General features: G+C 51.0%; 2 protein-coding genes across 4 annotated transcripts in view; both read right to left on the bottom strand.

The window, feature by feature from the left end:
• Positions 1 to 2,047, bottom strand: AVP (arginine vasopressin; the record flags this gene model as incomplete). Its single annotated transcript, XM_079944401.1, has 3 exons — positions 1,868 to 2,047; positions 326 to 527; positions 1 to 179 (listed from the first exon to the last, which is right to left on the bottom strand). Exons 1-3 carry the CDS (start codon positions 1,985 to 1,987, stop codon positions 1 to 3), a joined length of 501 nt encoding a protein of 166 aa, XP_079800527.1. The 5' UTR covers positions 1,988 to 2,047.
• Positions 2,048 to 16,336: 14,289 nt separating this feature from the next.
• Positions 16,337 to 26,005, bottom strand: part of UBOX5 (U-box domain containing 5) — a 32,961-nt gene continuing 23,292 nt past the window's right edge. For 2 of the 3 annotated variants that reach the window (XM_079945924.1, XM_079945923.1), the window contains exons 2-5: positions 25,280 to 25,374; positions 22,876 to 24,064; positions 19,739 to 19,900; positions 16,337 to 17,092 (exon numbers count right to left, since the gene is read on the bottom strand). In XM_079945924.1, the coding sequence (XP_079802050.1) occupies positions 16,884 to 17,092; positions 19,739 to 19,900; positions 22,876 to 24,064; positions 25,280 to 25,333 (1,614 nt within the window). In that variant the 5' untranslated portion in view covers positions 25,334 to 25,374 and the 3' untranslated portion in view covers positions 16,337 to 16,883. The remainder of the gene's footprint in view (positions 17,093 to 19,738; positions 19,901 to 22,875; positions 24,065 to 25,279; positions 25,375 to 26,005) is intronic. The other variant, XM_079945925.1, reaches the window with a different exon arrangement.

Raw genomic sequence — 26,005 nt, forward strand, 5'->3', positions numbered from 1 at the left:
TCAGTAGACGCCGGGCTGGGCGGGCTCAGCGGGCTCCGGCGCCCCCGCCAGCTGCACCAGCCGCAGCAGCAAGGCCCCGCTCGGCCCGTCCAGCAGGGTCGCGTTGCTCAGGTCGCTCGCCCGGGCGCGTCGAGGGAAGCTGGCGCCCTCCCGGCACTCGGGCTCCGTCACGCAGCTCTCTGCGGGCAGCATGGGCTGAGCGCGCGGCGCGGGGGCGCAGCAAGCTGCCCAGGCCCCGCCCCCACCAGACCCAGGTTGGCCCGGCCCCCGCCCCGGCCAGGACCCAGCGCCACCCCCCCGACCCCCCGCCGCCCAGGCCGCTCACCGTCGTTGCAGCAGATGCCGGCGGCGGCGCAGCGGCCCCCGCTCCCGCACGGCTTCTGGCCCGACTGGCAGGGCGAAGGCAGGTAGTTCTCCTCCTGGCAGCGCAGCGCCTCGGCCGTGCCCACGAGGCAGCCCAGCTCGTCCCCGCAGCAGATGCTGGGCCCGAAGCAGCGGCCTTTGCCCCCGGGGCCGCAGGGGAGACACTGGCGGGAGGGCGGGGGTGAGCCGGGGGCGGGGAGGGGCCCGGGCCCGGGAGGGAGAGCCTGCGGGGCGGGGGGCTGAGCCGGGTGGGGGAGGACAGGGCAGAGGAGCGCCGGAGGTTCGGGGGTCTCCCTGGCGCTCTTTGGCCCCCAGAAGCGGTCGAAGGAGGGGACTCAAAAGCTACTCGGCTGCCTTGGTTTTCAGGTGACTAAGGAACAGCTCTCAATGACAGCCCTCAGCATCCTCCCCCTTCGTTGAGGGAGGGGTCCCTCAGGGGCTGCATGGGAGAGACCTTCCTTCTCACCTTTGGGGCCTCCTGGTGTGCACCCCTCTCTCAGCTGCCCACTACCCTCCCCTTAATGCAGACCTTCCTCCTCTGCCCGCGTTGCTCCAGTTCCATCTCTAGCATGCACCCCCTCTCCACACCCACCCCACCCCGTGCAGGGAGGGTCCCTGCCCCGCTCCAGAATACACTCAGGCCCTTCTTCACATGTCCTGTTCCCTCTCTGGCCTTACCCTGCCCCTCAAGCCAGTGGGCCTCACTTGGGCCCTGACCTCTGCTCACTCACCTATGGACTGACCCTGTGGGTGGCAGGGACATGAGCCCTAGAGGAGGGCATGAGGCACCTAGGTGACTCCAGCTTCCAAAGCTGCCAAGCAGAGGGAGGGGTTGTTTGTGGGGGCTGTCCACCTACCCACCCTAGTTTGTTCCGCAGCTCAAAACTGGTCACCTGTGGCCTTGACAGAATTGAGCATGGTTATTGGATTTCCTTTAGCTCTGCTGAAGGTGGAATAAGAGGGAATCACTGGACAAGCAGCATGAAAGAATTGGGCTAGGTACCCAGCAGAACTTCCTTACAGGATACTTGGGTGGCACCTCCCACTCAGGCAAGCTCAGGGCAATGGCCAGCTTCTGGGGGGTGGGGGGCTGGGGCCCATGGCTAGGAGAGGCCAGGAGTTGAACAGGGAAGGCCTCAAGTGCTGGAGAAGACAGAGCCTCCGAAGCTCCAGCTAGTCCTGGAGGAGAGGCCGCCATGGGCACAGAGGAGGCCTTGCCATCCAGTTCTCCCTGATCCAGCACAGAGTCCAGTTACTGGGGAAACCTCTCTTTCCTGCATCCCTTCTCTGGATGGAGACAATGTTCAGGAAGTCCTACGGCCCGTCCTAGCCCGCCCGACAGCCTGGTCCCCTCTGTTTGCCCATGCCAAGCCTCCCTTCTTCTGTTGGGCACTTCCCCTAAAGCCTGCCTCTCCCACGACTTCCCTTCCTAGCCCCTGCACTGTGATGCCATCCCTGGGCCTCTGCCCCGGCCCAGTAACCCTGAGATGGGCCACGGTCATACCTGTCTCAGCTCCAGGTCGGACATGGCCCTCTTGCCGCCCCTTGGGCAGTTCTGGAAGTAGCAAGCGGAGGTGAAGGCCAGCAGGCCGAGGAAGCAGGCAGGCAGCGTGGCGTCGGGCATCCTGGCACAGGTGGGCACAGTCTGCAGTGCTGCTCTGTGGACTGTGCTGTGCTGCCTTCGCTGGCTGCCTATTTATGTCTGCAGGTGTTCCCTCTGAGGTGACGTGGCCACCACCCCCCTCCCCAGTGGCTCCCCAGGAGCCCATGGCCGCCAGGTCCCAGTCGTCAGCAGTGATTCAGGCATCTGGGGACGCACGTGGGCCTGTGCAGGGGATGATGGGGGAGGGGTGCCAGCCTCTGGGCTGTCATTGGCAGCGGTGTGGCTGCGGTGTGACAGGAGCTGCTGTGACTGTAATTGTGACTCTCTGGACTCAGGGAGAGACAGACGTGTCGGGGGGGGCGGTCACCTGGAGACTGTCTCCAAGCTTTCTGGTGCCCAGAAGAGGCTGGGGGTCAACAGGCCCTGTCCCCCAACACAGACCCCAGAGGAGGGGGCAAGGGTGACCCGAGGGGCTGCTGTGTAAGGAGCAGGTCAGGCCCCAGCCCAGGAGTGATGAGCAGGGGACAGTTGGTATGCAGGGCCCCATCAGGAGCATTAGTCCTGTGAGAGGACAAGTGACCAAGAACGGCACACACTCGAGGTGGTGCAGACAGAGGCCTTTGTACCGGCTGCACTAGGACAGAAAGTGCTGCCTGCAGCCCCGTGTAATGGAGGCAAGAGACCAACATGGGGTCAGGGGGTCATTCCCACTTGGTGGGTGAGGCAGGTTCCCGGGGGGAGCTGGGGATGCTCCCACCCCCCCCCCCCACTCACACCCACACCAGGGTCCAAAGACTCAGGGACTGGGGACCTTGGGGATAGCTTCTTGGCATGTCCCCATCACTCTCCTTCCAGGCAGGAGCATGGGGTGAGGGGAGCATCTATGGGGGAATGAGGAAATCCGGACCCAGTAAGGCTCAAAGGTTGGGGGGTAAACTGACAGCCAGTTTGCCCCAATTCCTACCCTGACCAGGACACTAGTATGTGGGGACCAGAGCAGGTACCAGCTCAGGTCTGGGGCCTCAGGGGGCTTTGAGGCTCAGGGAGGGCCAGAGCCACAGCCAGATGGGCCCAGCCTGAGAAGCAGCTTTTGGTTTATGACCCCAGGCTGGTAGGTTTAAGGGATGGAAGTCTCCCTCCCTCGGCCGCCTGAGTGGCCCTCTGGTCCTTGAATCCAAGCTAGCCACCCTGAACCTCTCAGGCGCTGCACAGCCCCCAGCTCACCCAACCCCCAGACTCTCAGCCTCCTCTCCAGAGTGCTGCCAGTGCAGTGCAGGGTCCCAGGTCCCAGAGGTGGGGGGCTGTGAGGATGCTGGAGCCCAGCAGCCTGTTGAAATCTGGCCTCTGTTCCTCAAAACATCATGACTCGGGTAGATCACTTGACCTCTCTGTGCCTCATTTCTCTCCAGTGTGAAGTGGGGAAGATATTTGCACCCACATCACCAGGTTGTCATGAGAACTGAGATAATGTAATGCAGGAGAGATTTGAAAAAGTGCCTGCACCATTGTAAAGTTAATTAATAGTATTGTAGTATCATTAATGCCATTATTCTTAATAAGACCTTAAGAGAGTTCTTCCAGAGAGAGTAGCTTCCTGAGTTAATGCAGGATAAACTTTTTCATTCTGTTCATGGCCTAGAAATAAACTTGGTCTGGACATTGCCCTCCTGAGACTCTGCGTTGTGGGGCAGACTGAGAGGGGCGGCCAGAGGCCTGGCTTAGGCCAGCTGTGCCTTGGCCCAGCACCTTGCCCTCTCTGTACTTTTGGTCTGAGTTACCAACTGAAAACTGAAGGAGCTACAGGAAATGAAGGGCTCAAGCTCTGGTACAAGCTGTGTCCTGACTAGCCGTGTCTACCTGAATCACCATTCTAAGACTTGCCTCCCATACCAGGGCCCTTTGAAGATCCCAAATCCCACCTCCACACAGATACCAGAGGGCCTGCTTCTCCCAATACCACCTTCTTGGAGCCCACACTGGCTGGAAAAAATCCCGTTACTGTGCTGACTGGCTGCATTTCCACTATAACACCTCACAGGTCACATGGACCCTGAGGACACCCCCACCCCTTCTTCACTTCCCTTATATGTTCTCTTTCCAAAACTACTTTTTCACACCTTTGCCACCCTTACATCTTCTACAACTTAGCTCATGATCTTGATTCAGTGTCACTTAGAAAGAGAGGATTAACTCTTTTACCAGTCCTTCCCCACCACCCCTCACAGTACCCTCCCACACCATTTTCTTGATATAATAATGTCATAATGGTTAGGTCACTATTACGAATTAGACTGCAAGCTAAACCTCCAAGCTAAACCATATGGTATATTATGATGAGCTTTCCATCACTGAACAACTTTTTGTGTTCCCTGGAGTTAGTGATCACCTTTGTTTTTCATTGTTGTCCAACTGCCATTTTTATCCAGAAGTCAACATTTACTCTTCAACTCACTCCACTCAGGCTTCTGCCCAAACCAGTCCACTGAAACTCCTGTTATCAAGGTCATAAACTACCTCTGTATTACCAAATTTGGTGGTCATGTCCATGTCCTCATTTTACATTATCCCTTAGTAGCATTCAACATGGTTGAGCAGTTGTCTTGTTTTTTTTTTTTTGCCATGTCTTGTGGCTTGCAGGATCTTAGTTCCTCAACCAGGGATTGAACCTGGGTCCCAGCAGTGAAATTGCCGAGTTCTAACCACTGGATAGCTAGAGAATTCTGCACTTGTCCTTTTTAAATATATACTTTTAAAATCCACCACACTGGGGCTCCCCTGGTGGCGCAGTGGTTGGGAGTCCGCCTGCCGATGCAGGGGACGCGGGTTCGTGCCCCGGTCCAGGAGGATCCCACATGCTGCGTAGCGGCTGGGCACGTGAGCCGTGGCTGCTGGGCCTGTGCGTCCGGAGACTGTGCTCCGCAGTGGGAGAGGCCACAACAGTGAGAGGCCCGTATACTGCAAAAAATAAATAAATAAATTGCCAAAAAAAAAAAATCCACCACACTGGATGTTCTTTCTCAGTCTCCTTTTCTGGCTCTACCTCTTTGACCTTGACTTCTAAATGTTGGAGTATCCCAGGACTCAGTCCTGTGTCCCTTCTCTTCTCTTCTTAGGTGACTGCTTCTAACCCCATAATTTTATGTACTTTCTACAAACTAATGATTCTCAAATTCATACCTCCATCCTGGGCCTCTCCCCCAAGTGTCCAGTGACAACTCCCCTTGGATATTCAATAGGCCTTTCCAACTTAGCATGGTCAACTCCTGATTCTTAGCTGCTCCCCTGTTCTCTCCCAGGGTTCTCCAGCCCTGCAATCATACCACCATCCAGCCAGCTGGTCCTCCCAGAACCTGGGACTCACCCTGATCCATTGCTTCGCCTCACCCTTTGTTAGTCCTACCTCTAAAATCTATATCAAACTATCTGCTTCTTTCCATCCCTGCTTTGGAATTTCAGAGCCTGCTGTCTCCTTGTCCTAAAAGGCTTGCCTGCCCTCACCTATCCCTGGGGTTCACCTTGTTGCTTTAAAGTGTCATCTCCCAAGAGGAGCCTTCCCTGAGCACCCACGTGGAGCATACCTCACACTTAGCTCAGTTATTTTTTAAGTTGGGTCTATGTTGATGGGTTTAATAGCACCTACTACAACTTGCAGTTCATTTGTTTGTTTATTATTATTATTATTTTGTATGTATGACTGTACCCCCTCTAGAATGAAAGCCTCAGGGCAGAAAGGACTCCATCCTTTGTGTTCCGTACTGTAACCCCACTCCTGGTACAGTGCTTGCCACACAGTGAGTTTTCAATAAATTATGGAAAGGAGGAAGGGAGGGAGGGGAGCCCTGGGTACCAGCCTCAGCTCTCCAGGGAGTTACTGTGTGACCTTGAGCGAGTCACACCTGTTCCCAAGGTTGCTTGATGTACTGACCCCATGTCCTATCTCACTGAGGTCTTAAGGGAATCAGATCTGAAGGTGCTATAAGGGGTTAGAATTTTCAGAAATCTTTACATAACAAAGAGTTGCAAGCCTCCAGATTAAACTCCAAGTCTCAGAATGTTCTTTAAATACTTCCTTACCCTTAGACCCTCTTTTCTGAGAACAGGTAACAACTGCCCCCCACTCCTGTTTCTTATTCCTTTTTTTCTCAGGGTCAACCCAGTGCTTGTACTATAATGACATCTCTGCTACCCTCCGAAGGGGGTGGCCTCATTCTCAAACAGGTCTGCTAGCGTCTCATCTCATCTGCTTCCTATTAGTCTGACTCAAGGACCTTCAGCAGTGTGGTCACACAAATGCTCTGTGAACTATGCAGAGGAACGAAAGTGAGCAAACGTTGTGAGAGCCCAAGAACTGCTGACTGAATGAATTGAAGAGGGCGCGTTGAGCAGGGGCAACAAACATAAGAAAAATGCTGGGCCTTAGCATGAAACTGCCTTGGGTCTGCACCAGCAGTAAGGAAAAAATAAAAAAGCTTTCCCTTCTTCATCAGGCGGGAGGGAGCTGAATGTGAATATGAGATCTCTAAAGAGGGTTACATTAAGCTTAAAAGAAATCAGAAATGAGAGGTCATCATAAAAAGTCTTACCTGCAAAAATAACCTAAGTAAAAAGCAACATAACCTAGGAAAAAATATTTTTGACAGGCTTTTTTCTGTATTAAAAGCCTGTACAGCAGCCAGGTGGGTGGATTCACATCTGGGGACTGTGGGCTCCCGCTCCAAGGCCTACACCAGGGTAGTTGTCTTTGTGGCTTGCAGGATCTTAGTTCCTCAACCAGGGATCGCCCATGAGAGGGGGCGATCGAGGTGGCCCCCTTTGGTCGTCTGGGAAGAGCCAGCGGAGGGCCACATGCGCTTCTCTCACGCTTCAGCCAGAGGACTGGCCAGAAATGCCGCGGGCCGAGGGGAGCAGAAGCGCAGTCAGGAAGCTTCGTGGGCCTGGGGGACCCGACGGGGTCGAGCACAAAGCGGGCGGCGCTGCCGGGGCGCACGGCCCACCGGCTGGGGCTCCCAGGAGGAATCTCGCTGCGCCATCTGACACCCTGGCCCAGCCCGGCCCGGCCCCAGCCCCGCGCTCCCGGCGGAGAAAAGCGCGCAGGGTGGCCACGCGGGGCGTGGGCAGCGGGGCAACGGCACAGGGCAGGTCCGCCTCTCCGGAACACCTTCGGTGCCTGTAGTTTGGAGAGTGAAGGCTGAGTGGGGAGCTCCGGGAAGAGGGGGCAGGGAGGGCGCAGCTGGCAGGATAAAGAACTTGTGCTGCAAAGGTGTGAAGGAAGAGGATCTAAGCATGGGGGCGGGGGGCGGGACATAACACAGGAAGAACAGGCCTGTTGAACCCCGGACAACAACAGAGACTTCCATAGCCCTGGGTACCTGGCAGTACTGTTCTCAGCCTTTTACAAACCTTTCCTCCTTGAATCCGCATAAAACCCTAGGAAGGAGGAAGTCATTTTTATCTCCATTTGTAGACAGGAAACTGGGGGACCGAGAAGTTGCCCCAGGAGGCCCAGGTAATAAACAGCAGACCTGGGATTGAAACACAGTCCCCAGAGTCTGTGTTCTTTACCACTCCATTGCCTGGAAACCCACTAACAGTGACTAAACCACCAGGACATTTATAACTTATTTAGAATTCGGGGTTGGAGGTTGATGGTCCTATGCTTGGCCTGGGGTCCAGGGAAGTCACCTGGGAATTCCTTACTGCCTCTGGCACCTTCTTCATGTCTGGGTGTCCCTCCTCATGGCAAGGGAGGCAGTCACAAAATGGGTGCCCTCCTCCGAGCCTCTCCTTTCTCAGGGAGGAGAAACTTATCTGTCCATCTTCTACACTAAACAGGGAAAATGCCTAAACAGGGGTGATGGGGAACAGCTAACAGTTACTGCAAGCTGACAGTGTGTTCCCAGCACTACACTATAAGCTGTGTAACAATGTCAGAAGATACGTTTATCACCATTTTATTGCTGTGGAAACTGAGGCTTAAAAGGGTTAAGCAATTTCCTGAAGTGCCACAGCCAGCAAGGAGCAGGGGCAGGACCCCAACACCAGAGCACCCTGAGGGAGAGGGGTCCCCACCCCTGCACCTTTCAAGGCTTTGATGGGCTATCCCAGGTTGTGATTTGCTGTTTTTTTGGAAGACAGAACTCCAGGAGCTCCTACAAATCATGTCCTAAGTGTGTTAATCTGATGCCACCCTAACTTGCTTCAAAATAACATGAGAGGGGTGAATTGGGTGAGGGTAAGTAAAGAAGAAATAAGACTAGCCATGAATTGAGAGTTGTTGAAACTGGGTGATGGGTACATGAGAGTTGATTATACTAATCTGTATTTTTGTATGTGTGTGGAATTTTCCATAATAAATTTTTTTTTTTTTAAGTATCAGCTCCACCTTTTTTAGGACCTGGGGTAAAATATGACTAAATATATAAAAGTTGTAAGTCAAGCTAACAAAATGTAAAATGAAACGTGTTCTGTCCTCCTACCTTGAAAAATATATGTTCATGATGACCTGAAGTCCATGTTCAGATTTGGAGGTCTGCAGCAGAACTTGGCAGCCTCGGGGGCTGGTCTCTCCCTATAGCTTTGTTCTGTCCCACATCCCAGGGACAGGCACACTGGTGGACATTCCGGGTTCTGCCTGTGCACCTCACAAATTGCCTCCCCTTCCCGCCACGTAGGCACATTTGCACAGCTGAGGGGCAGTCCACCTGGGCCATAGACCCATGGAAGAGGACTCTTCCAGCCATAGATACAGTCATGGGAAAGTTAGGCAGCAAGTTCCAGGCCACAACCCTCAGTGCACAGATTCTGTGTGGGCATGTCCCCTGGTCTCACCCTGAGGAGAGCCAGAGAAGGCCCTCTAAGGGCTTTTCTTGTCTGGTCTTAGACATTAATGGTCCTTGAGTCTGCCAGAGCCCTGCCCTCAGTAGGCACATGGCTCCAACGACTCAGCTGCTTCCTCCTCGCCTGTCATAGGACACCAGGGTCCAAACCAGAGTGTGAAGACCCATTTCACTGCCTTCTGCCCCTTCCTGAAGAATCCTACCTGCCCCTCATGTTCTTGAGAGTCATATGTCCATTCCTTAAAGCTCCCTCAGTCTGTAGCCAATGGAGAAAGGGTAGTACCTTAAAAGAAAATCAGGATGCTATTATGAAGAGTCAGCGGATGCCTCCCCACAAAATCCACTGAGATCAGTACCAGAGTCCCATCTTTCTTGCCCCCATCCCTGACCTTAGCAGACTTGACTCTCCTTGCAGGTTGATGTAGTACTGTACCTAGACATCCCTTAATCATGTGTTTCCCCGTCTCCCTGCCCCACTAGACAGTGTTTCTTTCATCTTTGTGTTCCCAGGACCCTGCATCGGGCCTCTCACTGGCTCTTTAGTAAATGGCCAAGTCAGTGTGCTGGCCAGCCTGGAAGCATTAGGATCCTCTGTCTGTGCTGGCTGCCCACGGTCAGGTACAAAATATTAGCATAGGAATATTTTTAGATTTTCCCCTCCCCTCTCTGCTAAGAGGATTCTGGTTTTGAGCTCCCAGGTTCTCCCCCTCCTTCCCCAGCCCCCTCTGCAGCATTTGTCTAGGATTTTGTGGTTGTTCCAGTTACTACTGCTGTGTAACAAACCACCCACAATGCAGTGCTCTAGACAACGACCATTCTTTATGCTCATGGATTCTGAAGGTCAGGAGCCCCAACAGGGCACAGCAAGGACACCTTTTCTCTGCCCCACAATGTGTGGCGTCCTTGCTGGAAAGAGTAACTGGCTTGGGGCTGGAATCATCTGGAGACTTCTTCATGCACATGCCTGGGCACCTGGGCTGAGATGACTCAGAGGCTGGGCCCAGCTGGGACTGCCAACTGGAGTGCCTGCCTGCCTGTGGCCTCGCTGTGTGGCTTCTCACAGCCTGGTGGCCTTGGGATAGTTGGACTTCTTGCTTGGTGGCTCAAGGCTTCAAGAGTGAGTGTTCCAGCAAACTAAGCAGACTGGCAGCCTCAGAAATCTCATAGGGTCACTGCTGCCACACTCCATTGGTCGAAGTAGCCACAAGCCTGTCCAGGGTCAAGAGAAGGAACAAAGTGCCCCTTTGGGTGGGAGGAGTGCTGAATAATTGGCAACCAATCATTTGAAATCATCCCAGTGGCATGAAGTCAGGAGGAAAGGATGAAGACTGAGGTTTGGAATAGATGTTTCCAGGGAGCACTGGAAAAATAGGTATGGGAGCAGGGGCACAAAAGGACTGCAGGAGGTAGATGGGAGGATAAAGGGGGAATTTGAAGAAGAGTTGCTGACAGACATCACATATCATGTGAAACTGCGTTTTGGCAGCTGAATCTGTATTTTTGCTCCAGATCACTCCATGACTGAGACATGTGGGCCACAGCTTTGCAGGCCTTAGACCAAGCTTGAACAGGTCCACCCAGGCCGCTCAAGCCTGCCCACAGGTTTCTTGAGTTGAGGAAACTTTCAGGGGCTGAGGCACTTACCATCATTTCCGCCATCTCATTACAGAAGGTCAATCTGCCAAGGCCGCCTGGTGCATAAACGCATGCCTCGGCATCTCATTTACCCCCGGTGTTCATGCTCCCCTCCCCTCCTCATTCCCAGGGGCCAGATCCCCTCAAGCCTGATCTCATTCTTGGGGTGGGGGGGAGAGGAAGGCAGGTGAGAGGGGCTCTCTCTGGGGGATCCTGGTTTCTGAGACGGGCTAATTACAGGCTTCCTAATTAATGAGCCATGAGGTTGCATTTCATCAGCTGAGTCACAGGTGATGTCTGGGCCCTGGGCCCAAGGGAAGAGTATGAGGAATCATGGGAGGCGGAGGCTAGGCTGTGTCTCTGCCTCCCTGACCCTCATTCTCTAGATGCTCTCTTTTCAAACCCAGTTCTTCTTACCACCTTAGAGGGTGTCAGCAGCCCCCCTTCCTCCCTACACCTACCTCTGCTTCCTGATATTTTCCTGGGACTGTCCCCCAGTCTGTCCATCCCTTATGCCTGCCCACCCCCCCAGGACCACATAGAGCTCATTAGCTATTGTTTCCCCATCACCCAGTTTCTCTTTCTCTTTCTCCCTCAGCCACATACATCACACAACTGGAGCTGCTGTCTGTACCATGGCAACCACATCTCGGGATCCTAGCACCCACTGCCATTGGCCACAGCCTGCCAGAGACCATTCCTGAGCCACTCTTCCACCTGTCTCCTTGCTCCTTCCCACACTCACCTCTTTCAGTAACTGTACATGACAGGTACTTTTCCATTTTCATTTCAACCAGAAGATGTATACATTTACAGGAAGTTAATGCTGCTGAGTCTTTATTGGCGGTGGTGGGGGAAGGGGAATTCTTTTATTTTTTGTGCCTAGAGGTATAATATTTTTGAATTTTCAAAAGCTGTGCTGTAGCTTGGTCATGAGTTGTTATTCCATAGAATTGTTTGTGCCTTTAGATCTGGGTCTCATGATGGACTTGGGCCCAGGTGGAAAGGTTCTAGTAGGTCGTGGAGTTGGGTGGTTTCCCACCAGATCAGTGCTGGCAGTACCCTGTTCCCTGCACTAGGCTCCCGTTCAAAGGAGGGATCCTTAGCGGCTCTGTGGTGACAACATCCAGGCCACCCCTGTAGAGGGGACCTGCGCCTGATCTTTGCCAGCCTCTACTACCTTCAGAGAGTCTCAGGGGTTAAGTTGGTGGCCTTGGAGTCAGTCAGATGAGCTCTTCATGGAGCTGGGCCTCAGCTTACTCCTTCTACTGAGAGTTGTGAGGATTAAATGAGATAATATGTATGAAGTGCTTAGCACAATTCCCAGGATGGCATGCTCAATATATAGAAACTTTCTAAAAGACTTATTTATTTATTTTTATTTGTTTTTTTCGGCTGCATCAGGTCTTAGTTGTGGTGCTCGGGCTTCTATAGTTCTGGCGTGTGGGCTTAGTTGCCCCTTGGCATGTGGGATCTTAGTTCCCCGACCAGGGATTGAACCGGCATCCCCTGCATTGCAAGAAAGATTCTTAACCACTGGACCACCTGAAAGACTTCTGAATGCAAAGGTTTTTTTTGTTGTTGTTGTTTTTCATACCTGGATGGGCTTCAAATTCTCTATAATCTCCTTGATATTTCATGCAAAATCATGTGTGTGCAAACCACTTGTTCCTGGGCCCATCTTCTGGACACAGCTGGCCACTCCACAGGGGGTGATGTGGCTCTAAGCCCCCCAGACCAGCCCTGGCTGCTCAGGCTGCCTGTTGGTAGGGTTGGAATCGTTCTCTTCATTTTTTGCCGAAGAATCTTTGGGCTAGAATCCTATAGGTGGGATGGCTGGGTCAGAGGGATCATGCATATGTAACTTTGCTAGATATTCACCTCCACAGAGGGTGTACTCCTTGCATTCCCACAGCCTCATCAGCAGATTGTGGCCAAATTTTGAGATTTGTGCCCATCTGCTAAACAAGAAATGGTATTTCAGGCGTATTTTTATTTCATCGTATTTATGAGCAAGGTTGAGCATCTTTTGACATGCTTAAAAGGCCATTTGCATTTCTTTGTGTGTCTTTATTTTTAGAAGCTATATATTGGAATATTAACCATTGTAATACAACTTACATATTGTATTTTCCTAGTTTGTAATTTGTGTTTTTACTTTGCTAATGGTGGCTTTCTTTTTCTATGTAAGAGGGTTTTTTTGTTTTAATTTTTTATGTAGTCAACTTTATCAATCTTTCCCCTAACTATATGTGGATTCTGAAATCAGGAAAGGTTTTCTCACTTCCAGCTTTACAAGAATTTCCTCATTTTCCATTTTCTTCTAGTTCTTAGATGGTTTCCTTCTTCCAGTGACTCCAGCACCACTTGCTGAGAGGTCCCCGCCCCCCCGCCGCCCCAATTTCCTTATGCAGTTGGGTCTGTTACTGGATTTTAAAATTTTTTTCATTGCTCTGTCTGTGTATTCATGGGTTAGTTTTCCCCACCCCCAAATCAAACTGTTCATTTTCAGATTTTTTCTAGTTATTCTGGCTTGTTCTTCAAAAAGATCTTTATAATAAGAATAGTGTGTAATGACAGCAAATGTCCATTAAATAATGTTAAGGGAAATAGCAGGCAACAGAACCACACAGTATATACACGTGCCTCTTTTTCCTTATAAAAAATTATTGGAAGGGAAAAGAGCCAGGAGAGCCATGTTTGAGTGGTCATCTCTCAGTAGTATGGCTATGGGTAGCATTACCTTGTTACTGATGCAAACCTTGGTGGAAAAAACCTGCCAACTGCCACATGGCTGCCTCTTCCTCCTTCCTCCTCACCTCCTCCCTGTGCCACTCGGGAGATCTTGTCACCCTCTGGGCCAAGGCATCTCTTTGTAAGGGAGGGAGTGCATTACAGCAGGGAGGAGGCTGTGGACACGGCCTCTGCCGGGTGGGGGTGGGGGCCGGCAAGGTGCTGGCGCATCTGATTACTCTACCCCACTGTCCTGCTCTCCGTTACAAGCTCCACCCCCGTGTAGGGGTGTTTCCCTACTTCCCGGGAGACAGGTTCCTAAGCGGTAAAGGGAACACCAAGGGCCAATAGAACTTTCTTTGATGGTGGAATGTTCTGTATCTGTGCTGTCCAACAGGGTAGCCACTAGCACATGTGACTATTCAGTACTTCAAATGTGGCTGGTGTGACTGAGGAACTGAGTTTGTTTTTTGTTTTTTTGCGGTACGCGGGCCTCTCACTGCCGTGGCCTCTCCCGCTGCGGAGCACAGGCTCCGGACGCACAGGCTCAGCGGCCATGGCTCACAGGCCCAGCCGCTCCGCGGCACGTGGGATCCTCCTGGACCGGGGCACGAACCCGTGTCCCCTGCATCGGCAGGCGGACTCTCAACCACTGCGCCACCAGTGAAGCCCCTGAGTTATTTTTATTTACTTTAAAAAGCCACTCTACTGGCCAATTCCCCATCCAGCCACGCCCCTTCCAACCTAGAACTGGAAGGAAAGATCCTGCCTGTGTAAGTGGACTGAGAGGCCAAGCAGGCCGGTGTGGCTGGAGAGGGGAGAGGGCAGCTCCGCGGGAGGGCCCAGCACACCAGCAGCCCCGTCCCTGCCCCAGTGGCCAGCACACAGGCAGCCAGCCCAGCATCACAATACTGCAGACCGCAGGTGAGCAGCAGCCTGGCAGCCCGGCAGCCTGGCGGGGGGGCGGGGGGGTCCCTCCAGGGGCAGGTCTCTTTGTCTGCAGACCTCCTTACAGCAACCCAGGCAGCAGAGGACCATTTCTTGGGGAATGGAAAAGCACCCAGCAACTGAGCGGCCTCAGGCTGGAGACCCACGGGAGGAAGCAGGGCTGACGAGGGGATGGGGGAGCCTTTCAGCTCCAGGACCCAGACGCAGCCGCCTGGAGATGGAGTACTCCGGGCACAGAGCAGCTGCTCCTCTTGGTGATTTGGTTTCCCTACTTCTTCTACCTTCAGGACTACTTCTGAGTGGCCCTCCTTTCTGCCTGCCCCTGGGGCTGGAGGGCGAAGGCAGAGGGAGCATGAGTGAGGGTGGAGTAGCCAAGGCCTGGGGCCTTGGCCCCACAAGGGGACGGCCAGGTTATGGGGCAAGGCCTCACTCTGCACCTTGGGGATGAAGATTTGGAGACCAGCCACTGGGGCCCAGCTTCCTGCTCTCAAAGGGCCCAGGGCTGCGTGCCCCCAAATGGACTTTGGGTTAAATGCTACAGGAAAGGGGACATGTACCCCCAAAGACCCTGTGGTCAAGCAAGGGGGCAGTGGGGTCACAAGGCTTTGAAGTCCTGAGTCTTCTCAGAGTCAATAGAGTCCAGCTCCTTGAGTTAATTGGTTAGCTGCTTTGCGCCTGCCCTGGGCTCTGGTGAGAAATCCTTTGAGTCTAGTTGGCAGCAAGAGAAAAGTTATTCTCATTTTCTAGGGGAGAGAAACGGAGCCCAGCAGTGCTTTGTGTGTTCTGGCAAGGGTGGTGAAAAGACCACTTCATTTTAGGGGACCCTTTAAGATAAAAATGGTGCATCTCCAAGGATGTGGCTATGGCTCCACCTGTCCATCACAGGGGCTCCCATGCCTGGTTTCCTCCCAGAGCTACCTGGGGAGCAGCAGCCTGTTCAAAATGCAGATCACTAGGCCCCCCGCAGGAGGGGAGGAACCTCTGCCCTCATCTGGGCACTCTGTGCTTTATGCTGACCCCACGCTGGCGACTTCCTCAGGCTCCCAGGTTGGGAGAGACGAGACAAACCCCAGAGGGAAGGCCTCCCAGCAGTGAACTTGCTCTTGGGGAACTAGGCTGTTATCTTGAGGCCATGACAGGCTGAGGGTAGGAACTGCCCTCCCCTCTGTAGCACTGCTTTTGCTGCAATGGTGGGGCTTTTCCTAGAACACAAGCACACAAGGAAGATAAGGCAATAATCCGGACTGACCCAGACATTTAAAGCCAAAGGACACACGGGAGTCTCACCAGCCAAGAGGAAAGCCCACCAATGCAGACCTTGGAGGCTCATGTGAGGGGTCAAGGGAAGTGTCACCAGGAGGCAGAGGGGAGGGTGCGATTGCCTCCACAGCCACCTTTGTGGCCATACACACCTTCTAGGAACTCTTAAAAACACATTCTCTAACCCCAACCCCAGATCTCTAAATTCTTAGATCTGGAGTCCAAGAATGGAATTTTTAATAAGCTCCCTCCTTCCCCCATTAGTGTAAGAACTATAGTTCTCTCTGCCCTGTGAGCAAAGCGTGGAGGCCAGAGAGAACGCTGTCCTCCTCCCCTGGAGGGTCCCGGAGGCAGCAGGCCTGTGGGAGTAGTGGAGAGCAGATGGCTCAGTATCCTGAGTGGCTTGAGGGACCCCCACAGCCTGTCCACCAGTGGTTGTGATGAAATCTCAAGAATAAAATAAGAAGCATCACTGCGCTCCTCCTTCCCAAACATGCTCAGAGGAAACAGGGAATAGCAGAGTGTATTTTTTCACGGATATTCTTCCATGACTAGGATCTACTCCATACAGTAAACAGTTGTAGGAATACATATTTTCCCTCTGGGACTCCAAAATTTTGAATGGGAAAAAAAAGTGCAATCTATCCACAAGTATCTTTGCTGAAATAGGCGCCATGCAGAAAAGGTACCTTCTCCCCTCAGAAGGCAGTGCAGCTCTGCCAACACGCAGCTAAGCAAGCTGTCACCAGCCTAGGGGGCTGCTCAACCCTCCCAACTGGCGTGCACACCCACCTGCAAACCCTCATGCATCAGATGCACCTGCAAATGCAACTTCTTGTCCCTTCAGGCCATTGACCCAAATTACAATCTGACAGGGTTGCAGTGACTGCTCACGGCTGCCCTGTGACAGTCCCACTTTGTGTGGGTGCAGGTAGGGTAGAGGAGTATGATGACACAGACAAGAGGAAGCCCACAGCGGACGTCAACCATTGCTTTATTAAGGCTCGGAGTGGTTTGCCAGTCAGAGGAGCTGAGTCATTTACTCCACAGATCCTTGCCATGCTCCACTTTTGGGTGACACTGAAGGTGGAGGCTCTCTCTGAGATCCCGAGCCACATTCACATCCACCTTGTAGGCTGAGGGGTGTGTGCAGACGACCTGGGGGGCCTCAGAGGGTGGGGCTGGCTCTAGCAGGCCCTGGGCTCTGGCAGGGGGGTGCTGGCAGGGAGGCACAGGAGGGCAGGGACATCTCCCCCATCCCTCCCAGCTCAAACTATGGCTTTGTTATCCTATTGCCACTTGAGCAGGCGTGGAGAGCCCCTTCCCTGACCCCTCACACCGCAGGCCCATGTGCTATGCTGTGGGAGGAGACAAAGGGAAAGCCCGCGAGAAAGCAGAGGCCCCCCTGTGCCTGGGACCTGGCCAGACCCCAGGAGCTTTGACCCCCCACTCGCTCCTCCTCAGCTCCTCCCAGCGATGGGTCTTCTCAGGTTGAGGCCAGTCACTCAGAAGTGAACCCGCAGAACGTCCTGGCTGGCAAATGGCCGCTGGCAGGCCATGCATGTCATGGGCAGGGAGCGTTGCTTCTCACCCAGGCAGGGCCGGCACAGGAGATGGCCACAGGGAAGCTGGTACACAGGCTCCTTTTTGAAGTAGGGAGAGAACACTCTTTTGCAGGATGTGCATTCGGGGCCCAGGATGCTCCCAGGCTGCTCTGGTGAATCAGGGAAGAAAATAGGCCAGGGTTAGGAAAAGCTGCCCCCAGTCCAGGCTCCATCCTGGAAGCGGGCATGTGCCTGGAGTAGGACAAGAAGCTTCCCTACCCTGCATCCCTTCAGCAGCCTGGCTTCCTCCCTCCCTAGGCCGCCTCTGACTGATCTGGGAGGAGAGGATGCCAGAGAGCCTGAGAATCTGGGGAGCCTCCTCTCCATAATCAAATCTCGGTGCTCCAATGAATGCTCAAGAAAAGCTGGCTTCTGAGGGCTGCTAGGCAGCACTGGGCCCTTCCTGCTGCTCTCCCAGCAAGATGGACTTTCCCCTGGATAGGCTGCCAAGGTCAGAGCAAGGCACAAGCTCACCCTGACAACCTTGATAAACTGCAAGAAAGGTGAGATGTGACAAGAAGAAAAAGCAAAAAATGGTCTGAGGTACCCAGGTTGGGCAGGTCAAGGGGGGACGGAGGTCACCAGAGGGGCAGGGTTGAGGTCTGTCTGTAGCAGACCTGCCTGCTGAGCCTGGCACCTGAGTCTCTTTAGCCTGTAGCCCAGCAGTTCCCCTCCTGACCCATCAATCCCTTTCTTGTGCTGCAGGCTCTCTCCTTCATGCTTCCCACAGAGTCTCCTGAATGAGGGCCACAGCGGGCAGGTCTTGCCACCCCTCCTCCCCAAGCTATACCTGCTGCCCTTCTCTCGTGGCCCTGGCCTAGGGAGGCTGCTCTTTCTCCCCCAGTCCACACCCATCTGGAGAGGGCAAGGATGACCTTTTGGGTGAAGAGCCATAAGAATGAAAGGGAGCCAGCCATGCATGAGTGAAAGGGACAGCAAGTACAAAGAGTGGCTGGTCCATTAAAGAAACAGAAAAAACAAAGGTGTGATGTGTGAGAGAGTGGCAGAGGAGGGTGGAGCAGGCTGGAACATGCAGGACCTCACAGGCAGCAATTTATATTTTATTCCAAGTTCAGTGGGATACCCTGGAAGGATTCTAAGAAGTGGAGTATCATGATCTGGCTTACATAAAAAGATCCCTCTCTGGGCTTCCCTGGTGGCGCAGTGGTTGAGAGTCTGCCTGCCGCTGCAGGGGACACGGGTTCGTGCCCCGGTCCGGGAGGATCCCACATGCCGCAGAGCGGCTGGGCCCGTGAGCCATGGCCGCTAAGCCCGCGCGTCCGGAGCCTGTGCTCCGCAACGGGAGAGGTCACAACAGTGAGAGGCCCGCGTACCGCAAAAAAAAAAAAAATAAAAGATCCCTCTGGCTCCTATGAGGAGGATGGGCAAGGCAAGGGTGACTGTGGAGGAGCAGCAGAGGCTGCTACAGGAATCTGGGGGAGCAGTGCAGGAGCTGGGGCCAGGGTAGCAGCAAGAGTAATGGAGCAGAGAGGACATCCCTGAGATCTATTTTGGAGCAGTGTAAACAAAACTTGATGATGAATAGAATGTCAGGAATGTTGACGGAAACCAAGGATGACCTCCATGTTATAGGCTTGACCACAGGGTAGAAGATGCTTGCTCTTTACCAGGGACTGGATGATGGGGGGCTATGGGGAAAAACCTTTGGAGGCGCCTGCAGTTCTGAGTTAGAAATTCACTTAAGATATCCATGAGTCTCCCACACAGAGGCACCAAGAAGCTGTAAGGGAGGTCAGGGTCTGAGTTCCAAGGAGAGGAAGGAGCTACAGGTGAATATGGGCAGTCACAGGCCAAGTGGGCTCTCACTTGAGTGACACAGAGTATAGAGAAGAGGGTCTAAGACAAGAGTCTGGAAGAGAAGGAAGAATCAGCAAAGGAAATTGAAGAGAGACTCTTGAAAATGGGGAGAAAAAGAGCATAACATCTGGAAGGCCAAGACAGGTGTTTCAGAAAGGAGAGGCTGGTTAGCCACAATAGACGCTGCTGAGAGGGTAAGTGTCCATCGAATTTGGGGTCATGGAAATTGCTGGTCACCTGGACAAGACAGGTTCTGGGAGTGATTAGGATGGAAACATAATCAGAGAGACAGGGAGGAGGGGACAAGGGCAGAAAAGGTAAGATGGCCTGGGATTCAGGCAATAAGAGAACAGACTAACTTTGGACAGGCAGGAGGAAGCAAGTGTATACCTTATCATTAGCCCCACCAGATTTCATCTTGTAAAAAATGCTCCAGATTCTCTCACTTTGTATCCTAACCGATTCTATCATCCATTGTGGTCCCAGGTTCATTTTAAGCAAAACTTAGCTCAGTAAGCTATCACTGTTCTAAGATACTGGTGAAAATGTTAATAGGAAGGGATGAAGATGACATACTCAACTTGAAACCACCCTCCACATTTACATAAAGTACCCCAGATGTCAGATGAGAGACAGACTACATAAGAAAAATAAGCAAAAAGGGAGAAACAAACAAAAGTCCTCAGGACAGAGTAATTAACATTAGATCTTACCAAAAAACACCAATCCCCAACGCCACAGAATTACTAAGAATTGACTAAAGAATGACTTTCTTGTGAAGAGTTAAACTTCATAGGCAGCCCTTGAACTCACCCTGGAAAAGTAAAGGCCTAGGTGTTGGAGCTAAGGAGCTTGGGCATAGAGGTTCACAGAGCCCCAGAGGCATGGCCCGGCATCCTGTTCAAGGGCTCTGAGGAGACAGACAGGGCCCCTCTTACCCGAGCTGGAGCCTGGCCTCCAGGAAGTATTGCTCCCTCTTGTGCTGAGGTGCTGGAGCTGTCCCCTGGTCAGCCGAGCTGTGAAGGAGGGCATGGAGCCAAGGGTTGACGTCAAGGCAATTTCCAAGCTTTGCGACAGCTTTTGCTCATGGGATACTGGACCTGTTGAGAGACACACAGACCACAATATCCAGAGGTTTGGCAAAAGCGAAGACCAAAACACAAAGTCCTCTGAGAACCACAAATGGTACTTCTAACTTCAAACAGACACAAACATAAAGAAGGTCCTCCCTAATGTCTACTAATAGACTGTGATGACAGGATACCAGGAGTTAAAGCCCTGGGGCCCCTGGCAGTTCTTACCCATCCCACACTGCTTTCAGGATTCCTGGGCTCTGCGCTAGCTTTTCTCCTCCTGTACAAATTGCTGGGCAGGCCTGGCCACCTCCTGGCTCACCTGTAGAACTGTACCCTACTTTCTGAAGGCCTCCCTGCCCGCCAAGGAAATGACTGGGGCAAGTAAACACCCAGTTTTGTACCCCTGCTCCCTGCCCCCATTCCCTCCCCAACAGCCTTAGTCTGCTCTTTCCCCATCTCCTCCCTGCTAGGGCCCCCTCAACTCTGCAGGGCCACTGGCCTGCACTCCCTTGGTGTTCATGTCCTCTTGCTTCCTAGGTAAAGCAAAGCAGTTATTATCGAGTGGAATAATGAAGACCTCACTCTGCCCACTCCACTATCTATAGGGCCTTCTCTGGATATGGGCTGAGGGTGAAGGTAACAGGAGATGGGGACCGCTGCTGAAGAAAGGACGTAGAGATCTGCCTGATAGCAGGGCTTCCCCAAAGTAGCACCATAAAAGTACCCCAAAGCGGGGAGTGGAATGTTTGGTCTACAGTATGTAGGACATAGGATATCACCTTGAGGCCTTGAAGGAGCACTGGTCAGCGTGGTCTTGTGTCACCAACAAATCTGTCAAGGCCAACACCACTGGAGACCTCCACAAACATCAAGGTCTAAGTACCTTTCTCCTCATCTTGCCCCACTGCACCTCAGATGCTTCCAGGAGTTTCTGGGGGTCTTGTTAACTAAAATTTGCACTCAAAGCCAGAGAAGATACATACGTAACCTTTAAGTGTGCTGTTTGCATAAGCCTTTTAGACTAAGAGAGGAACTTTAAAGAATGATACAGGTGGATGGACCTAGAGTCTGTCATACAGAGTGAAGTAAGTCAGAAAGAGAAAAACAAATTCCGTATGCTAACGCATATATATGGAATCTAAAAAAAACGGTACTCATGAACCTAGTAGCAGGACAGGAATAAAGATGCAGACGTAGAGAACAGACTTGAGGACACGGGAGGGAAGAGGAAGCTGGGACGAAGTGAGAGAGTAGGACTGACATATATATACTACCAAATGTAAAATGAATGGCTAGTGGGAAGCTGCAGCATAGCACAGGGAGATCAACTCACTGCTCTTTGACGACCTAGAGGGGTGGGATAGGGAGGGTGGGAGGGAGGCTCAAGAGGGAGGGGATATGGGGATATACGTATACACATAGCTGATTCACTTTGTTATACAGCAGAAACTAACAACATTGTAAAGCAATTATACTCCAATAAAGATGTTAAAAAAAAGAATGACAGAATCTAAACAGACTAGTTTTCATAAGCAAAAAGAAAAAGTTGTCAAAGAGCTATCTCCAAAAGCACCAAGCACTGACAATCACAGGAGAATTCTACCAAACATGTAAAGAGTAAATGAGGGACTTCCCTGGTGGTGCAGTTGTTAAGACTCCACGCTCCCAATGCAGGGGGCCCGGGTCCGATCCCTGGTCAGGGAACTAGATCCCACATGCCGCAACTAAAAAGAAAAAAAGATCCCGCACACAGCAACTAAAAAAAAAGAAGATCCCGCATGCCGCAACGAAGATCTCACACTCAGCAACAAAGATCCTGCATGCCGCAACTAAGACCCGGCACAGACAGATAAATAGATAGACAGACAGATAGATAGGAAGGAAGGAAGGAAGGAAGGAAGGAAGGGAGGGAGGGAGGGAGGGAGGGAGGAAGGGAGGGAAGGAAAGAGGGAGGGAGGAAGGAAATAAAGAAGGAAGGAAGGAAGGAAGGAAGAGTAAATTATTCTAATACTACTAAATTGTTCCAGAGTTTAGAAAAGGAAAATTTCCTAATTCTTCTTATGGAGCAAATCATTGATACCAAAACCTGACAGAGGATGTGTACTTGTACACACACACACACACACACACACACACACACACACACACACACACAACTGCAGTCCAATCTCATTAATGAAGACAAAAATCCTAAATAAAAACACTAGCAAACAGAATTAAGCAGTACACTAAAAGCAGCATGACCAAATGGAGTTTCTTGCAGGAATATAACAGTGGTTCAATATTAAGAAGCCTATTAATGTACTTTACTGTATTAAAAGATCTAAGGATGAAAAATCATAATATCATCTCTACTGATATTGAAAAGGCATTAGACAAAATCCAACCACCAATCTTGGGTAAATACATTGAATAAAATAGGAATCAATGGTGTGGGAGAGTGTCTGAAATGGCCCCCAATGAACCCCACCTGAACTTAGTAACTTGCTTCTTACAGAATACAATAAAAGTGATGGGATGTCACTCTGTGATTAGGTTCTACAAGACTGACTTCCACTTGTTTGCACATGCTGGTGTACACAGCTACCATGTTGTGTGCTGCCCCTGAGAGGCCCATATGGCAAGGAATTGAGGGTAGAATCCAGCCACCAGACAAAAGGGAAGTGAAGCCCCCAGTGCAACAATTCAGCAAGGAACTGAATCCTGCAACAATCACGAGTGACCTTTGAAGTGAATCCTTCCCCAGTCAAGGCTTGAGATGGCCGCAGCCCTGCCAACACTTTGATAGCAGCCTTGGAAGACCCTAAAGCAGACAATCCAGCTAAGCAATGCCTAGATTCGTGACCAGAGAAGCTGTAAGATAATAAATGTGTGGTTCTTTAAGCCAGTAAGTTTTGGTGTAATTTAAGCCAGCAAAGCATAAAACAAAGGGCAAGTGCCAAGTGTCACCCGGGAGGAGTAGAGATGACGACGGGCTTGGACATAAAACGAGGGATTACCTGTTGAACAATCCATGAGCTCACTGGCAGCTTTCATTTTCTTAGCAGTGTGCTCTGAGGTAGTGGGTGAGACCAGAAGGCTTGTGGTAGAAAAACAGGAAGCATTTAAGCCAAGGCTACTGTCTGGGGCATGTTCACCCTGCTCCATCTTCCTTTTCTGAGAGGGCAGAGCAATGGAAGAAGGGGTCACTGCCAATGCAGTCTGTGCTCTCCCAAGCAGGTGGCAGCCAGGGATGGAGTGCTGGAGCAGGAAATGGTCGATCCGGGCCTTCAAGTAGGGGTGAGGCAGGGGCTGGGAGTGCGGAGTAAAGGCTACTCCTGTGAAAGGGTCACTGGGCACTCGGCCCCATGTGGCTTCACTACGGTTACACTTCTCCAGCGTGCTCTGGTCAATGACCTTGCCTGAGGGCAGCAGCATGGGGTAAGGCATGATCTCCAGGGTGATGGGATCCAGGAACTCTTCAGGTACATCCCGAATTACCTCAGCCAGCTCCAGGAGGCTGGAGGGGGCCTGCTGGCCCTCAGACTGGCCCCCAGGATCACAGTCACTCTCCATGGGCAAGGCTGGGGCCTGTAGAGACAAGTCCTGAGGGAGGCTCTCTGAGGCAACCAGCAAAACACTGTCTATCACCTCCTGAGAGCAGGTTTTGGCTGGCTGACCCCATACTTCCAACCGCTTGATACAAGGGATACCACTGCCTGTCACATGGGTGATACAAATCTTGAGATGGGCCACATGACTAAGAGAAAGAGCCCCTTTATTCCAGAGCTCCTGGGCCACAACAGCAGGGGAGGGAAGTGTGGCTTCCATCGGGCCAAAAGGTGGCCTGGCTTTGAAGCCCCTGTGGCTAAACACCACTTGGCTCTGGTTTTTCAACAAGACTTTGCCCACCAAAGTGAACGCTTCTTTCTCCGGAATGGATGGCTCATCTGGGCCTGGGGTCTGGCACTCGGGGGTATTCCAAGACACTCTGCTGGACAAGGCAGATGTATACATTTCCAGGCCAGTGACATTCTGGCCTCCCCCAGCTGTGAGGTCTATGTTAATCCTACAGATTTCCACATTGAAGGGAAAGGAAACTGTCACATAGACTGGTGGCTTAATGAAATATTCTGTCCTAAAACCATGACTTCTCTTTGTGAGGTCTTCAGAGATGAGATTTTCTACTTCATAACCATCAGCTGATATCTAGATTTAATGACAAAAATGAGACACATTGATTTGACGAGATCCAAATGAAGACAACTCGTTTTCAACAACTTGTCACTTCTAAGAAAACTCTTTAAAGAAAATCTGAAGTTCCTCATTTGAAATTTCCTCTATTACATCAAATTTTCCTGGGGTTTTCTTTTCCTTTTTTTTGGCAGGCATCCAAGATCAGGTCAAAGGCTGAGGGCCACTGTGTCCCCAAATACTGCCCATCCTTAAAAAATGAGCAATAAAACTCTGCCTAACCAACAAAAAATCCCTTCAAAATAACATGTCTGTGAAAGGGGGGCAGATTTACAAGTGTTTTTTGGATTGTTTTTGGGTTTTTGGTGGTTTTTTTTGCTTTTAAATTCAGAGGATGAAAATGTACAGATTTAGGGAAAAATAAAGATGTTCACTGAAATTCTCAATTTTGTATTTGGACTTGGATCAATTATAAGAGTTTCCCTAGGAAGGCATAACAAAGGAACTTCTTGTAAATCTATGAATGATGAAACTTGGAAAGAAAAGGTTGCACAGAGACAAGGACCACAAAAGACTATGGGAAATTTAAAACAGTGAATGTACTAGGGGTGGGATTGTGAGTTTTTTCCTTTCTCCCTTTTAATGTTTCCAATACTTGTTATAACCAATGGAAATTTTAAGATATCCTTGTCTGAAGGAGTCAGCTTAACAATCTGGGAACCTGAAATAATGTGCTGTGTGCAGAAATTCCAAATTGGGGAAGAAGTTCAATTCTCCCCTTGGAGTTTCCTTACTCCCTGCTCTGGGCTGTGGAAGATATTCAGCTTTGTACAAAAGGGGAGGCAGCTTAATTCAAATAATAAAGAACAAGGAATCCATATAACAAATATAAGCCATTATTTCTAGCATGAGAAGTTAGCAAGAACAACAGCATGGGAGAGAGAGAATTCCTACCTTCACTTTGACCTTGAGTGAAATTAAAATTTACTGTCAAAGGGAAGAGAACCCTCCACAAAATGAGTCACAACTCAGCTTGTAATGGTGCTGTCTGACTCTAGAGGTGCAGTCTGACCCACGCTTACCTAAATATCATCTGGTAGACTCTAAAACAATGAGGGTGAAAGCACATTAAGCCTGAATTAAGTCTACATACACAAGGCAGGAAATGGGGAAAAACATGAAAAATAGATGTCATATATTTATTTATGTGTATATACTTGTTTTGTTTACCTTGTTGCAGTAAATTCTTGGTCTGAACTGTGGGAGGCAAAGATTTATTACCATCCTTACGGCTGAAAGGATGGCTTCCAAGCATCAGAAATAGCCTTAAATGAAAAAATAAAACTTGGTATTAGACAAGTTAAAATTCAAATCTAAACTTTTAGGAGTTGATTCATAAGATCAGCTTGGTGCTTTGTGACCACCTAGAGGGGTAGGATAGGGAGGGTGGGAGGGAGGGAGACGCAAGAGATAAGAGATATGGGGATATATGTATATGTATAGCTGATTCACTTTGTTATAAAGCAGAAACTAACATACCATTGTAAAGCAATTATACTCCAATAAAGATGTTAAAAAAAAAAAAGAGATGAGAATCAAACAGGATAACAATAAAACTTTAACACACACACATTCTCATGGTCTATACTCACTCTTTTTGTATACTATATGCGATACTGAGAAATTAGTCACTGAAAAATTACAAAGCAGATTTCTTTTGCAGACTGTGTAGTTTGGTTCTCTGGATGACAGCTGTTCTAAAGCCCCAGTGGAGGCAAGGGCCTATCAGCTCTGCAGGGGGATCCCCACAGGAAAGAGAGGGTCAAAAGTGGATGAGCTCAAAGAAAAAAGAGGACTACTTAGCCAGAAGGTTTAGAATGAAAAGGGTCACAGAAAATAATCATAGTGGTGCTATGCATCATTGTCATTTAACACTTGTTAATGCAATTATGTTTT

The sequence above is a fragment of the Stenella coeruleoalba genome (assembly GCF_951394435.1).
Source record: "Stenella coeruleoalba genome assembly, chromosome: 15".
Taxonomy (NCBI): Eukaryota; Metazoa; Chordata; class Mammalia; order Artiodactyla; family Delphinidae; genus Stenella; species Stenella coeruleoalba.